Source organism: Amblyraja radiata, chromosome 19 (assembly GCF_010909765.2).
Source record: "Amblyraja radiata isolate CabotCenter1 chromosome 19, sAmbRad1.1.pri, whole genome shotgun sequence".
NCBI lineage: Eukaryota > Metazoa > Chordata > Chondrichthyes > Rajiformes > Rajidae > Amblyraja > Amblyraja radiata.
The window spans coordinates 24,235,154-24,252,270 of record NC_045974.1 but is presented as its reverse complement, the minus strand read 5'-3'; the positions used below and the strand labels follow the sequence as shown (position 1 = coordinate 24,252,270).

Below are 17,117 nucleotides of genomic sequence, written 5' to 3'. Positions count from 1 at the left end.
CCTGTACATATTTGCGTACTCTGGTGGCGAGGAATCTGAACGTTGGCGACTTTTTGAGATTGCTGGGGATTTTTTTTGCCAAGATCCCGTTAACTGACTCTTGGCTATTAAACTGAGCCCGCGGATGGAATTTTTATTTTGTGTAGGCAGGGAGGGAGGGAGAAAAATGAATTGGAACAGGATCCGTTTGAGGAATTTCTCAGACATCTGGTCTCAATTTAGACAGTCTCTCTCTCTCTCTCTCTCTCTCTCTCTCTCTGTATGTGTGGAAAGGAGACGAAGGGGAATCAACAAATCTGCTCAAAAAGTCTGTCCTTTTTTTTCTCTCCTCTTTCCCCTCAAGCGAACCACTTCGTAAAGACCGTTTGGAAATCTTGCTACCGATTGATTCAGCTGGAGCCTGGCATTGACAAGAGGTAAGTGGGTCAGTTTGTAATTCTGCGGGAGGAATTTTGTACCGTTCTAATGGGATAAGTAGGATACCAGCCCGGCATACAGTGGAAGCCTTCACTCTTCTGAAACGTAGCTTCCTCTTTCGAAGCAGGCTTTGGATTCTCAGCACACATCAGAACCTGAACTGGCACTCTGAAAGGACAACCCCTTCCCCCCGCCCCCCCATCCCAGGTAGAAAAAGCTGCTTTCTTAATACAACTTACTCAGGGCCCCTGTCAGACACCTTTAGGAAGGAGATGAGGAGGAATTTCTTTAGTCAGAGGATGGTGAATCTGTGGAATTCATTGCCACAGACAGCTGTGGAGGCCGAGTCAATTGATATATTTAAGGCAGAGATAGATTCTTGATCGGTAAAGGTGTCAGGGGTTATGGGGAGAATGGGGTTAAGAGGGAAAGATAGATCAGCTATGATTGAATGGCGCAGTAGACCTGATGGGGCGAATGGCCTAATTCTGCCCCTATCACTTATGACACAGGGACTCATGCTTCTTTCTTGATTAAAAACTTAAAACTGTGCAGAATGTTATGACAGCTAACAAAGTAATTGAGCCGCAAACAGTGGACTCGCCATGAGTTGTCCCTGCTGTAAACTACCCCCATGCATTTGAACTGGAAATTCTGCAACCATTTGAAATGGAAATTCTCCTGTCCTTGTGGCAAGGTGAGACTTAAAGTTAATATTCTCTTGTTAGTCTCTTTTGCCTATTGTACGGTGACAGTGGCGATGTTCTGCTGCTAACCTGAACATTGAGGCCTCCTCCTCTGCAGTTTTCATCCAAAGGTCGATTCACCGGGACGTTACCTGGGCCTCCGTGTTCGAGGTATAGGCAGAGGTTGGATAGGCTGGGACTTTTTCCTTTGGAGATTAGGAGGTTGAGGGGTGATTTTATTGAGGAGTGTAAGATCATGAGGGGTCATGGATAAGATGAACGCTCACAGTATTTTAACTGGGGTAGAAGATTCTAAAAGTAGAGAGCCTAGGGTTTGCATGAGGGGGGATTGTTTTAAGAGGGACGTTTTACACTCAGACAGTAGTCTGTATCTGGAATGAACTGTCAGAGAAAATTATAGAAGCAGATTACAATTATGTATTTTAAATGACATTTAGACATATAGATATAAGATGTATAGATAGTTTATTGGGCAAATGCAGACAAATGAGACTAGCCCAATATGCCAACTTGGTTGACACAGACAAAGTGGGCCAAAGGGTCTGTTTCCATGCTGTGCAGTTCTATGACTAATGCAGAGTTTCTTTCTGCCCGTGTATGCTTCTGAAAGTTTAATTAACACGGTCTGTTATTCAAAGTGTGTTATCTAGGATATATATACATCTAAACTGGGGGCGTGGGGGTGCAGTGGTAGAGTTGCTGCCTCACAGCACCAGAGACCTGGGTTTGATCCTGACTACGGGTGCTGTCTGTAAGGAGTTTGCACATTCTCATTGTGCCCACATGGGCTTTCTCTACGTGCTCCAGTTTCCTTCCACATTCCAAAGTTGTAGAGGTTTGAGGATTAGTGAGCTTTAGTGAAAATTTGTAAATTGTGCCTAGTGTGTAGGCTAGTGCTAGTGTATGGGGGGGAGGGGGGGGCGTTCGAAGAGAATGAGGGACAATAAATATGAGATTCATGTCAGAAGAGTGGATCTGGTCAGTGCTGTCTCTGCGTACTGAAGGGCCGACCTTCTGAATCCTATCTCGTTATGACTTGGAGTGTCCACAAGAATTGGTAATTGGCAGAGCAGTTCAGCAAGGAAGCTTCCATTTTATCTTCCAGTAGGAAATCTCTTGAGTTCAGACCTGAGCTGCAGGTTGCCTCTGACGTGAGTTTGCCACTTTCCGGTCTTCCTGCACAGCCAGGTTGCACTGGACTGCACATTTGGCAGTTATGCTTCCCCCACGGTGTTTGAAAGGAACCAAACGTAGTTCTTTCTGGGGATAGACACGAAATGCTGGAGTAACTCAGCGGGCCAACAGGCAGCATCTCTGGAGAGAAGGAATGGGTAACGTTTTGAGTCGACCCCAAACATCACCCATTCTTTCTCCCCAGAGATGCTGCCTGTCCCGTTGAGTTACTCCTCCATTTTGTGTCTAGCTTCGATGAAAGCTAGGATCTGCAGTTCCTTCCTACACATGTGGTTCTGTCTGGGCTCGGTGTGGTTGCAATGCCAATTTTGTGGCAGTGTTGCTGTGAGAATTCAAATTACTTTTACCCTCTCTGTTCCCCAGAAATGATATTTGCTGACTCGTATTCTCGTTAGAATCTAATAAAATTTCCCATTAATCATTTCTCACGCTGATTGATTGATGAATGTTTCTCTCTGCCTTCCCATCATCATAGATTATAGCATTCGTGAAGCTACAGAAAAAAACAATGGCATTAATTAGAAAAAGTAAGTATGATTTTCATCTATTCTCACTTCAAACAGATATTCAGGTGCAGTGGTAGAGTTGCTGCCTCACAGCACCAGAAACCCAGTGTCAAACCTGACCACGGGTGCTGTCTGTCCAGAGTATGTACATTGTCCCTGTGAACATGTGGGTTTTCTCCGGGTGCTCCGGTCTCCCCCAACACTGCGAAGACATACGGGATTGTTGGTTAATTGGCTTCTGTAAATTGTAAATTGTCTCTAGTGTGTGGGATCGTGCTAGTGTATGGGGTGATCACTGGTCAGCACGGACTCGGTGGGCTGAAGGGCCTGTGTCCACGCTGTATCTCTAAAGTGACAAGCTGCCCGGCTGTGGTCAATTTTTCCATCTGAGTGATCATTTCATCTTGGAGGTCATGTCAGTCATCTCACAATAAGGAGCGCTATCAAACAAAATGATTGAATGATTCTGAGCTTCAATTTTAATCGTTACTTTAATGTTCTTTGGTCAGACCAGGCCAAGAAACAAACACCCTGAGACCAGTTTCTGGTGTACAAGAGATATTTTGACCCTTGTTGCATCTGAACTTAAATGTAAAAATATGCTTTTTTAATGAAATACATGATCTGTTATCCTTTAACACTTAACGTTGATCTACTTATGAGTCGCTTTTATTTCATCTGATGATGATGATGATGATAATACTTTATTGTCACTTGTATCTAGCTAGGAGCAGTAAAATTCTTTGTTTTTAGAAACATAGTAAATAGGTGCAGGAATAGGCCATTGGGCCCTTTGAGCCAGCACCGCCATTCAATATGATCATGGCTGATCATCCTAAATCAGAACCCCGTTCCTGCTCTCTCCCCATATCCCTTAATTCCGTTAGCCCCAAGAGCTATATCTAACTCTCTTGAAAACATCCAGTGAATTAGCCTCCACTGCCTTCAGTGGCAGAGAATTCCACAGATTCACAACTCTCGGGGTGAAAAAGTTTTTCCTCATCTCAGTCCTAAATGGCCCACCCCTTATTCTTAAACTGTGACCCCTGGTTCTGGACTCCACATGGGAAACATTTTTTTCTGTAAACATGGTATTCCTGACATTTTTCCTGCAAACACTGCATGTTTGCCTACACAGTACACAGTCGCCACAAAGGCATCGACAAAGTTACAAAAGGCACTCATCCCTTCTTTGTACTCCCTCCCCCCCCCTCCCCTCCACCAGGTTCTAGATATAAGGGGGTGGTTGATATCTGGAACATGCTGTCAGAGGAGGAAATGGTTTCAGATGCAATCACTATGTTTAAGAGACATGTAGACAGGCACTTAAATCGGCAAGGCATAGAAGGATATGTTTGTAATGTGGCCGATGAGATTAGTGCAGCTGGGCAGAAAGATCGGCACGGGCATCGTGGGCCCGAGGGCCTGTTTTTATGCTGTACAAATCAGCGAGAGAGAGTTAGATTTAGCTCTTAGGGCTAGCGGAATCAAGGGATATGGAGAGAAAGCAGGAATGGGGTACTGATTCTGGATGATCAGCCATGATCATATTGAATGGTGGTGCTGGCTCAAAGGGCCGAATGGCCTACTCCTGCACCTAATTTCTGTTTCAATCTCCCTTTCTCAAAACGTTTAAATACTTGTTTCTTTTTCCATTGTTTTTTTGTTTTATTTTCCAGTTAATCAGGGCTTGCTGCTCTTAGTAATTCTGACATTTTGCCTGGTGCTATATAACAAATTTCACAACACGCCACTCTATGAGGAAGTATCAGGTGAGAAGTCCATGACAATTCCCCCTTGTTTCTACACTCGGACTTTCATTCCATTTGGCTTCTTAATCACTTGCTGCACCTATGTGATGATTATTTCATAATCACGCACATGATACGATACGATGGAGGGGATTAAGAGGCTTTTAGATAGATATGTGGATATATGGAATGGAGGGATATGGATCAGAGGAGATTGCCTTGATATTATGTTTGGCACAGATATAGTGGGCTGAAGGGCCTGTTCCTGTGTCATATTGTGCTCTGTACTGTGTTCTATGAGCACCTAGATACCTCTGTACTTCATACAGTAAGCATATGAAGGAGAAAGGAACAGAAAGCTATGTTCATTGATTTTATAAAGTAAGCTATGTGGCACAAATACTAGCATAGACATATTGGACAGAATGGACTGTTTACAGGGAGTGGGACTGTGTACCTTTGTGGGATTACTGTGTTTTTCTATTTCTCTCTCTCCCCCCTCTCTCTCTCCCTCTCTCTCTCTCTCTCTCTCTCTCCCCCTCTCTCTCCATCCACCTCTCTCTCCATCCACCTCTCTCTCCCTCCCTCTCTCGCTCTCGCTCTCTCTCTCTCTCTCTGCATGTAAACTGACTGTGTTTTTGCTGTACAGCTGAAGAACCTGATTTTGAAACTCCACATAGTTCAGTCCACACAGTGGAGGAGAGCAGGGCAGCAGAAGGTTTAATACCGATCATAATATGTGCGACGGATGACCGAATGGGAGGAACGATAGCAACAATCAACAGCATCTATAAGAACACTAAAGCCAAAGTCTTTTTCTACATAATTACTCTGAGAGACTCTCTCAGCCATCTAAGGTAACTTGTACTAGTTATTCATCTTCGATCTATTGTTCACCATTTCCATTCAAGACCTAAATGAGGAGGAATTTCATGTCCCAGACGTCTTTGGAATTCCATTTTGAGGGAATCATCCAAATGAGAGAGATTTGTTGACGTATAGGAGACAACTTATGAGGATTGGCCAGGAAAGTGAAGTCAAGACCAAAGCTATCTATAATTTAAATAGGGCGGCAGTGGTAGAGTTGTTGCCTTACAGCACCAGAGGCCCAGGTTTGATCCTGACTATGGGTGCTGTCTGTGTGGAGTTTGTACGCTTTCCCCGTGACCTGCGTGGGTTGTCTCCGGGTTCCTCCCACACTCCAGATACATGCAGATTTGTAGGTTATTTGGCTTCTGCAAATTGTCCTTAATGTGTACAATAGAACTAGTGTACGAGTGACCACTAGTCGGCGCAGACTCCGTGGGCCGAACGGCTGTTCTTTCCGCTCTGTACCTCTAAACTAAACTAAATTCAGATTCAATCTTTATTGTCATTGTGCAGTGTACAGTACAGAGACAACGAAATGCAGTTAGCATGTCCCCAGAAGAGCGAACATAGAATAATGAGCAATAAATATATATACGTACATACAGTAGTAATAGTAATGCAATTTTTCTGGGGGATGGAGTGTCCGGGGGGGGGGGGGGGGTGACTGGCAATCACCAAGGTGCAGAGTTAAGTAATGTGACAGCCGCAGGGAAGAAGCTGTTCCTGGACCTGCTGGTCCGGCAACGGAGAGACCTGTAGCGCCTCCCGGATGGTAGGAGGGTAAACAGTCTGTGGCTGGGGTGAGAGCAGTCCTTGACGATGCTGAGCGCCCTTCGCAGACATTGCTTGATTTGGACAGACTCAATGGAGGGGAGTGAGGAACCGGTGATGCGCTGGGCAGTTTTCACCACTCTCTGCAGTGCTTTCCGGTCGGAGACAGAGCAGTTGCCATACCATACTGTGAAACTGCTGGAGTAGGTTTGAGGCCTATTGCTCCTAATGTCCTTATTAAATGGTGTTCATGTAAAATTGTTGAAAAGTATAGTGACATTATCAGAAACCCTTGTTAATATAGCATTTACAAATGTTTCACAAAAAAAGCAGACCACTGTAGCTACTCAGTGGGTCAGGACCTTTCTTCAGATGGATGGAGTGCAGGGGAGATAGTTGGCAGAAACAGGTGAGGGGGATGGGGTGGGCCAAGAACTAGTGATGGCAAGACCGAGGGGAGGTGGGATTGATTGTCAGATTTTTGACAAATCTCCCGACTTGCAAATGGAAATGGTGAAAACCACATTGAGTGAAAACGGGTGATCAATAGTCAGCATTTCAGGTCTTCAGGGGTTTCTTTTCCCCAGAGATGCTGCCTGACCTGCTGAGTTACTCCAACATTTTGTGTCTAGCTGATCAATAGCCGGTGTGGACTCGGTGGGCCGAAGGGCCTGTTTCTATGCTCTATATTTCACTCAATTCAATCAATCATTCAATCAATATATGACAGGTCATTGAAATTGGCATTGATGTCACAACTTGATGCATAGGATGGAACCGCAGATGCCGGTTTATACCGAAGATAGACACAAAGTGCTGGAGTAACACAGCGGGTCAGGCAGCATCTCTGGAGAAAAAGGATGGGCGATGTTCCGGGTCAGGACTCTTCTTCAGACTGAGTCACCCATCCTTTTTCTCAAGAGGTGCAGCCTGACCTACAGAGTTATTCCAGCATTCTGTGTCTTTCACTAGAAAATACATGATGGTTGTTTAATTGCAACTCTGACAATGTATCTGCTCATTTGTTCAGTGGGAGGAATGGGGAATCTTTCTAGTTGAATACGACTGAAGGAATGTGGGTTAAAGCGGAACAAGAACCCTCACAACGGTTTGGTGCAATCGGCTCAAAGCCCTTCTCTCCAAATCATCATTCCATTTGGTTGATGGCAGTGTTGCTCTTTTTCCTCTCTCCCCCTTCTCCTCCGTTAGCAAATGGATTGAGAGCACAGAATTGAAAGGCATACAGTACAAGATAATGGAATTCAACCCCGCTATACTGGAGGGGAAAGTAAGACCAGATTCTGCAAGGCCCGAGTTACTGCAGCCTGTGAGTATGTCTGTTGCCTGAACGCCGTGTGCTCCACAAGGTTGTGGGGCGGTGCTGAGGGTTCCAGTTCCCACAGAGAACGGTAGAACCCTGTAGGAACTCCTTTGTAACCTTTCCCTTTGTCAAAGGTCTCAATCAGTTGCACAGGTACTTCTGCTATAACACATGTTGCCATAATGCTAGAAAGTGCAGATGCTAATTTACAAAAGAAAAAAACACAAAGTGGTGGAGTAACTCTGCGGGTCAGGCAGCAACACTGGAGAACGTGGATTGGTGAGGTTTCAAGTCGGGACCCTTCATTGGCCAATGTAGGAGGGTCCAGAACGTCACCTATCCATGTTCTTTGGGGATGCTGCCTGAGAGGCTCCAGCACTTAGTCATAGAGTGTGGAAACAGGCCCTTTGGCTCAACTTGCCCACACCGGCCAACATGTCCCAGCTACACTGGTCCCTCCCTCCTGCCAGCATTTGGTCCATATCGCTCTAAACCTGTCCTAGCGGATGACACTAAGCTGGGGGGCAGTGTTAGCTGTGAGGAGGATGCTAGGAGACTGCAAGGTGACTTGGATAGGCTGGGTGAGTGGGCAAATGTTTGGCAGATGCAGTATAATGTGGATAAATGTGAGGTTATCCATTTTGGTGGCAAAAACAGGAAAGCAGACTATTATCTAAATGGTGGCCGACTAGGAAAAGGGGAGATGCAGCGAGACCTGGGTGTCATGGTACACCAGTCATTGAAAGTAGGCATGCAGGTGCAGCAGGCAGTGAAGAAAGCGAATGGTATGTTAGCTTTCATAGCAAAAGGATTTGAGTATAGGAGCAGGGAGGTTCTACTGCAGTTGTACAGGGTCTTGGTGAGACCACACCTGGAGTATTGCGTACAGTTTTGGTCTCCAAATCTGAGGAAGGACATTATTGCCCTAGAGGGAGTGCAGAGAAGGTTCACCAGACTGATTCCTGGGATGTCAGGACTGTCTTATGAAGAAAGACTGGATAGACTTGGTTTATACTCTCTAGAATTTAGGAGATTGAGAGGGGATCTTATAGAAACTTATAAAATTCTTAAGGGGTTGGACAGGCTAGATGCAGGAAGATTGCTCCCGATGTTGGGGAAGTCCAGGACAAGGGGTCACAGCTTAAGGATAAGGGGGAAATCCTTTAAAACCGAGATGAGAAGAACTTTTTTCACACAGAGAGTGGTGAATCTCTGGAACTCTCTGGCACAGAGGGTAGTCGAGGCCAGTTCATTGGCTATATTTAAGAGGGAGTTAGATGTGGCCCTTGTGGCTAAGGGGATCAGAGGGTATGGAGAGAAGGCAGGTACGGGATACTGAGTTGGATGATCAGCCATGATCATATTGAATGGCGGTGCAGGCTCGAAGGGCCGAATGGCCTACTCCTGCACCTAATTTCTATGTTTCTATCCATGTAATCATGTGTGATTATCATGTGATCACAGTAATCAAATACACTTTGGCTTTGTAAGAAGTAATCAAAAACCATGTAATCAAAGACACTTTGTGTCTTACCATGCTCTTCAGACCTCATGGATATGAAGGGTACCAGTGGAACCAAAGGCACACTTCCTCTGCCAGCTCCTTCCTGACTGAATAACCTACTGAGTGCAAACGTTGCTGCTGATCTCTCCCTGTCTCCTTTTCTTACCTGCCACGTGTAGAATTCCTGTTTTAAGATTTCATCTGAGGCCCCACTGGCCAAGCTAGGGGTTATTGTTGATCTCCAGCTGTCCTGGATGAAGTGGTAGTGAGCTGCCTACCTGTACTAGTCCATACTGTTGGTGAAGATACTCCCACAGACGTTAGTGGGAGGATGCAGGATTTTCACCAAGTGATGTTGAAGGAACAGTGAAGGTTTCAAACTGGGATAACATGTTGGAGAGAAACCTGGAAGTGAAGGTGTCCCTGTGCATCTGCTGTTTTTGGCCTTCTAGAGTTTGTTTAGTTTAGTTTATTGCCACATGCACCGAAGTACAGTGAAAAGACTTTGTTGCCTTCTATCCAGTCAGCGGAAAGACAATCTATGGTTACAATCGAGCCATCCACTGTGTACAGATGGCACAATAATGGGAATAATTTTCAATGCAAGATAAAGTCCAGTACAGACCAATTAAAGATCGTCCGAGGGTCTCCCACAAGGTAGATTGTAGGTCAGGACCGCTCTCTAGTTGTTGATGGGATGGTTCAGTTTGATCAAGTACTGTGCTCATTGAAGCATATTTCCAGGTTTAACAGGGTTCCCATTTGTTGTTTAACATAGAAATAAAGGTTTTTTAAGTTTAGTTTATTTTTGTCGCGTGTACTGAGGGCCAGTGAAAAATCTTTTGTTTGTGTGCTATCCAGTTAAAGAAAAGGCTGTACATGAATACAATCAAGCCATCCACAGTGCACAGATAAAGGATAAAGGACACAACATTTAGTGCAAGGATGTAACATTGAAGTCTGATTGAAGATAGTTCAAAGATCCTCAATGAGTTAGATGAGAGGTCAGGACTACACTCTAGATGATGAGAGGATGGTTCAGTTACTCAATAGCACCTGGGAAGAAACTGTTCTTGAATCTGGAGGTGTGCATTTTCACACTTCTGTACCTCTTGCCTGATGGGAGGAGGGAGAAGAGGGAGTACTTTTCACATGTGGTGCCTTCTCATGGAATGATTTTATCGTTTCAGCTCAACTTTGTCAGATACTTCATTCCTTATCTCATTCGTGATCACGAGAAGGTGATCTACTTGGACGATGATATCATTATACAAGGTACCTTTCGTGCTGAAGGAATTTTTGGACCAGTGCTGATGGTACACCTCACCGGGTAGCGTGGATAGATGTGCCCGGAGCTTCCCTCACTGGCACTGCCTTAGTCAGGGCACTCAAACATCTGCTGAAACCTGGATCGTGAGCCATTCAGCCCTCCAGCTAATGGAAATTGCAAATCTAGGGCTGAATGGTTCATGCTCTAGGTCTCGGCAGATGTTGAACCACCTCGACTCGACGTCCCTCGTTATTCCCACTTAAACCCCTGTCCCACAGTACGAGTTAATTCCAAGAGCTCTCCCGAGTTTGCCCTGATTCGAACTTGGAGATTTACGGTAATGGCCACTCGTCGGAACTCGGGGCTCTCGTGGACATTTTTCAACATGTTGAAAATTCTTCACGAGTCTTCCCGTGCTTACCTGCCGTTAGCGAGTCTTCCCAAGTACCTGCCGTTAGCGCTAAGAGACGTCCCCGAGCTCCGACGTACCCGCTACGTTCATTCTCCGTGCTTATCACGAGTTTGATTTTTTTTAAACTCGTGAGAGCTCTTTATGTTGACATTATGGATATTTGGGAAAGAGTTACCCAGATTTCCAATACCCTTTGTGTGAATAAGAGCTGCCTGAGATCGATCTCCTGATGGCCAAGCTCCAAAAGCTCGTCTTTAGAGTATGGGTGGAAATTGAAGCTCCTGGATAAAACCCACGTGGTCTCAGGGAGAACGTGAACACTCCTTACAGATAGCACCCGTAGTCAGGATTGAACCTGTGTCTCTGGCGCCGTAATAAATGAATGAATGAATGATACTGAAGGCAGCAACTCGCCGCTGCACCATTGTGCCGCCCCTTTTGTTGAACGGCTTTACTTGCATGTCGCAGTTACTCCTCGTTTTTTGAACTTGAGTTGGTTTTGCCCTCGCAGGCGATATCCAGGAGCTGTACAACATCGTCCTGAGTCCCGGACACGCTGCTGCCTTCTCGACGGATTGTGATCTGACCTCAACTCACGAGATGGTCAGGAGCATGGGAATGCAGGTAATCGGATCGGTCGTGGCGTTGGACAACAGCAAAGCACTCATTCACACTTTATTTAAACTAACTGCATCCTTTAGTTTACATGTACTTTAATGAAAGTCTTTGGCAAAAGAGAACTTCTCCCTCTCCATCAAACAAACTCTATCGAGAAGCACACAACTGGAAATCTGATTTAAAAACAAAATGCTGGAGGAACTCAGCGGGTCAGGCAGCATCTGTGGAAGGAATGGAAAGGCAACGTTTTGGGTCGGGACACTTCTTCAGACCCATCTTGAAACGTCATCTGTCCATTCTCTCCACAGTTGCTGCCTGACTCGCTGAGTTCCTCCAACACTTTGCGCTCATGATTGCAGCATCTGCAGTTCCTTGTGTCTCTGGAAATGTGCTTCCTTTTCCAGACAACGTACATGGGACACTTGGATTACCGGAAGGCAACAGTCCGAGCTCTGGGGATAAATCCCACCACCTGTTCTTTTAATGTCGGTGTCTTCGTTGCAAATGTCACAGAGTGGAAGCGGCAACGAATAACAAAGCAGCTGGAAAAGTGGCTGGTGGCAAATGTGGAGTAAGTTGCAAGCTAACCCTAGACGTGCCTTTCCTAAAACAATCTCCCTGAGGAAGAGGGATTGTACCTTGGAGGTATTGTGTATTGTAGTCATTGTCATGTGTGCCGAGAAACAGTGAGAAGCCTTTGTTAGTGTGCTATCTAATCAAATCAACTTATGCTATACATGAGTACAATCGCGCCATACATAAGTACAACAGCTACATGTACAGAACATAGTTTTGCAGCATTGTAGTATTAAAGTTCCAGAGAAAAAAGATCAATGTCCGCAATAAGGTAGGTTGGAGGATCGAGACTACATCCTTGCCCATGGGTGGACCATTACAGTTACAGTAATAGACTTTAGACTTTACTTCAGGCTTTGGAGGCACAGTGCGGAAACAGCCCCATCGGCCCACCAAATCTGTGCCGACCAGTAATTACCCCGCACACTAACACTACCCAACACACTAGGGACAATTTACATTTTTACAAAAGCCAATTAACCTACAAACATGTTACTCTTTGGGGTGAGGGACAAAACCTGGAGAAAACGCATACAGTCACAGGGAGAACTTACAAACACCACACAGATAGCACCCGTGGTCTGGGTCAAACCAGGTCTCTGGCACTGTAGGGCAGCAACAACCTCTGCGCCACTGTGCCGCCCAACATACTATACATGTGTACAATCAAGCCATACAAAAGTACAAGTACATGTGAAAAGAGCAAAATATCAGAGTGCAGAATATAGTTTTTACAGCATTGTGGCATTAAAGTTCCATAGGAAAAAGTTCAATGAGGTAGGTCGGAAGATCAAAACTACATCTTAGTTTCTGGATGGACTGCTACAGTTACAGTAGCATTTCCCATGTGAACTTGATGTAGGGTCATAAATTGAAATGTTTATCATCCCTTTGCCTCCAGAGATGCTTCCTGACCTACTGAGTTCCTCAAGCAGTTTGTTTTTTGCACTAAAGTTTAGAATTCTGCTCTGTCACTGTGTGATATCCCATTTTGAGAACGTCCATTTGGGCCATATCCTCAACCTGCTCCTTTTGGTAACATTGAGATAGATGGAAGCCATTGAGAAATATAAGTCTTCTGCGCATAAGTGTAATACCTGCAGGGTTATATCATGTATATATATATATATATATATCCCACCTGGTCATTCCTTCTTCTCCCCACTCCCGTCAGTTTTTTAAACTCTGTTATCAGACTTTTGAATATATATATATATATATATATATATATATATGTATATATATATATGATAATAAGAGATTCTTGACTCTATTAACATGTTTATGTTTTTTATTAAGTAGAATGGGACCAAGGCTGGATTGCTTGATGTGAACTTTATTTTGATGCTTGTCTATTCTTTCACAGGGAGAATCTATACAGCAGTGCATTGGGTGAAGGAGTGGTGACCCCTCCCATGTTAATAGTGTTTCACGAGAAGCACACAGTATTGAATCCGTTGTGGCATATTCGCCACCTGGGTAAGAACCTATTTCCGGAATGACTAACATTAAAAAAATGAGTTTTGTAAGGACATTTGGGAGAGCAGTTAGGGAATATTGGTCACACCTTGGAAATTATTTAGTGTAACTCCAATTCTAATGGTTTTAAGAAAGACAGGTTTAAATTTAGGTTTGTTATTGTCATGTACACCGAAGTACAGAGATAAGCTATGTTTTGACTACTTATCCAATCAAGTTATATAGAGTTATACTGTATATAAATACAATCTAGCCAGACTCAAGTGCAATAAGGAGAGCAACAGGGAAGATATGGAGTGAAGAATATAGTTCTCAACATTGTAGCATCAGTTCCAGAGACATGGTCCAATGTCCGCAATGAGATAGAGGTGAATTGGACAGTACCGTAGCTTATAGAAGGACCGTTCAAAAGCCTGATAACTGAGGGAAAGAAGCTGTTCCTGAGTCTGGTGGCGCAAGCATTCAAGTTTCTGTATCTTCTGCCCGACGGGAGCGGGAGGAAGAAGGAATGACCATGGGTGGGAAAGGTCTTTGATTATGTTGGCTGCTTACCCGATGCATGTGAAGTGTAGATGGAGGTAGTGGGGAATCTGGCAGCGGTAGAGTGTGGCTTCACAGCAGTTCTGCAGCAGCAGAATTTGGGGCGACACAGTGGTGCAGCGGTAGAGTTGCCGCCGGAGACAGGGGTTCGATCCTGACTACAGGTGCTGTCTGTGTGAAGTTTGCACGTTCTCCCCATGACCCACATGGGTTTTCATGGGCGCTCCGGTTTCCAACCACATTCCAAAGACGTACAGGTTTGTAGGTTAATTAGTTAAAAATCATAAATGGACACTAGTGTGTAGGATAGTGCTAGTGTACGGGGATCACTGATTGGCGCAATCATAGTGAGCCAAAGGGCCTGTTTCCACGCTGTATATCTAAATTAAACTAAACCAAAACTAAGGATAATCTCATGAACAGTACCTATCATGAACATTTCAGAGGTCATAGGTTTAAGGTGAAAGATTTAATAGGAACTTAAGAAGCCTCACTGCACCAGAGACCCTGGTTTGACCCTGAATTTGGGTGCAGTCTGTGTGGAGTTTGTGACCGCGTGGGTTTTCTCCGGGTGCTCCGGTTTCTACCCTGTTTGGGTGCTGTTTATTAGACACATTACTGTCCGGAAACAAAATGCTTAAACATGATATTTTCAATTGTGTTGCTCTAGGTTGGAGCCCTGATGCCAGATATTCAGAACATTTCCTTACTGAAGCAAAGTTGCTGCATTGGAATGGAAGATTTAAACCCTGGGATTATCCCACTGCACACATGGAATTTTGGGAACGATGGTATCTTCCTGATCCCACAGGGCAGTTCAGACTAGTGCGACCCAACATTTAAGACCTGCGCTACCACTTATTTTTAATTCGACCTAACAAACTAGTTTACCAATTGTAATTCCCAGTAGTTAACCTTTTTTTAAATTTGAAAGTAAAGATAATCTTTATAGTTGATCTTTTCTGCTTTTGGTAGGTACATTTTCAGAAAACAAATTTATGCAATCAAAGCATAATTAAATTGAATTTCAATAGCTTAAAAAAAAAATGGAACAAATGGGCATGATTTTCACAATCAGTCCGTGGGGATGTCAAGGAACACCTCACAAAGTAAAGTGAAATTCAGAGATAAAGATCTTAAAGCAATCTGTTTGACAAAATTCAAGAAATGCAGAATTTGCATGCGTGCATCAGGGAAGTAGTGAAGGGTAATCTCATGAACCATAACTAGCATGAACATTTCAGAGGTCATAGGTTTAAGGTGAAATATTTAATAGGAACTTGAGGGGCAGCTTTTTCAGTTGGAGGGCATAGGGAACGAGCTGCCAGAGGAGGTAGTTGTGGCATGACAACATTTAAAATACATTTGGACAGGTACATGGATAAGGTTTAGAGAGATATGGGCCAAATGCAGACATGCGAGACATATGTAGATGGAGCATCTTGGTTGGCATGGGCAAGTTGGGCTGAAGGGCTTGTTTCTCAGCTGTATGACTCTATGAAAGGAATCTACCAAGCCTCGTCTGGTCGACAGGAGATTCCAGTCTCACGTCATGTGGTTGCTATTGTTCAGTACATTTGCAAGGCTACTAGGGAAGGATAATATGTGCAGCCTTTACTTTGAGAGCAGTTAAAAATAATATCCCTAATACTTGACGGAGATGAATCTTCTGCTGCAGAAAATGGGCAATCTTGTTTGCAGAAATTAAGTGTCTTAAAGCCACAATCCATGGAAGGAAAGCACGATAAACAGTATGCAACTACTGGTGTTGAGGGAGTCCAGAACCAGGGGCCACAGTTTAAGAATAAGGGGTAGGCTATTTAGAACGGAGACGAGGAAAAACTTTTACACCCAGAGTTGTGAATCTGTGTAATTCTTTGTCTCAGAAGACAGCGAAGGCCAATTTTCTGGATGCTTTCAAGCGAGCTAGATAGAGCTGTTAAAGATGGCAGAGTTAAGGGATATGGGGAGAAGGCAGAAAGGGGATACTGAATGTGGATGATCAGTGTATGGCGGTGCTGGCTCGAAGGGCCAAATGGCCTACTCCTGCACCCATTGTCTATAGTTTAGCATCAAATTCAAGACCTGATTGTCATCTGACTGACTTCAGTGAAAGCACAAAAGCTTTGGATCTGTGAATCATGTCAAACTGAATCTTTAAATTAAACAAAGGTCAAATGTTGCAAGATGGCAACTACACTAGAAAAATAAAGCACCCATTAGTTCAATAGCAATCTTTGTAACTAATGTTCAGTCAGTATTCCATTGAACCTCCAAGCTCCACCTAAATTATGAGGAATCTCAGAATCATTATCCCAGTGCAATATAGCTTCTACTTTACAATGTATGAAGCAAAATAAACATGTAGAAACTTATCTTATGTGTGGCAAAGTCTTTGCAATATTGCTTTATTACAGTTACGGTATATTTATATTCAAATAAAAGGCCTGGCATGCTTTACAGTACTTTGCAGTTTATTCACCAATCTTGTGGAATGGCTGTCTAACTGCAGTTTATGATCTATCATTTTATTTTGTGCATGGTAACTTATTTTAACGGTTACACATTTTGTGTAAAATAGCATTTAAAAAAATGTTTAATGAAAAAAAATAAAAAGCTTTGTTTTGCATGCTATCCAAACAGGTCAGAAGTACCATACGTATTAAATACAATGGGCAGCATCTTGCCAGTGTGGCAACTCTGCGTGACATTCCCAGAGAGGCATCACCTATCCACCAGTGACTAAGTTGTATAAAAACATGAGTTTACCACTTTGTCAGATTGCATTTATGCAGGAACACTGGAATTACAAGGAGTTGGTCTTTAGATTCCTTGTGCCTGATCTTGTCTGCAGATTAGACAAGATGTTTTACCTCAGTGCAACAGTGCAACCCTGACTTTGAGACTGCAACCCCAGGTTCTGGATATTGCCAGCTAGGAGAAACATGAACTTAGTATCTACCTCACAATGGGCAGTGTTGTATACCAGAGACCTACAAGTACAAAAGACAGACACAAAGTGCTGGAGCAACTCAGTGGGTCAGGCAACATCTCTGGAGTAAAGGAACAGGTGATGTTTTAGGTTGCAATCCTTCCTTCAGACTTTTCTCAAACGATGCTGCCTGACCCGCTGAGTTGCTCCAGCACTTGTGTCCATCTTTGGTATAAACCAGCACCTGCA

General features: G+C 44.0%; 1 protein-coding gene across 1 annotated transcript; it reads left to right on the top strand.

The window, feature by feature from the left end:
• Positions 1–207: 207 nt before the first annotated feature.
• glt8d2 (glycosyltransferase 8 domain containing 2) lies at positions 208–15,013 on the top strand. The gene is made up of 10 exons (XM_033038061.1): positions 208–416; positions 2,794–2,845; positions 4,504–4,596; positions 5,225–5,432; positions 7,426–7,543; positions 10,232–10,316; positions 11,235–11,347; positions 11,746–11,912; positions 13,284–13,396; positions 14,607–15,013. The coding sequence occupies exons 2-10, from the start codon at positions 2,827–2,829 to the stop codon at positions 14,777–14,779; spliced, it is 1,089 nt and encodes a 362-aa protein (XP_032893952.1). The 5' UTR covers positions 208–416; positions 2,794–2,826; the 3' UTR covers positions 14,780–15,013.
• The last annotated feature ends 2,104 nt before the right edge of the window (positions 15,014–17,117 follow it).

Bases quoted from the DNA above. Each gene is read 5' to 3' on its own strand.
- glt8d2 (XM_033038061.1), top strand. The intron at 7,544-10,231 runs GTGAGTATGTCT...TTATCGTTTCAG, and splicing joins GGCCCGAGTTACTGCAGCCT to CTCAACTTTGTCAGATACTT. The intron at 11,348-11,745 runs GTAATCGGATCG...TTCCTTTTCCAG, and splicing joins TCAGGAGCATGGGAATGCAG to ACAACGTACATGGGACACTT.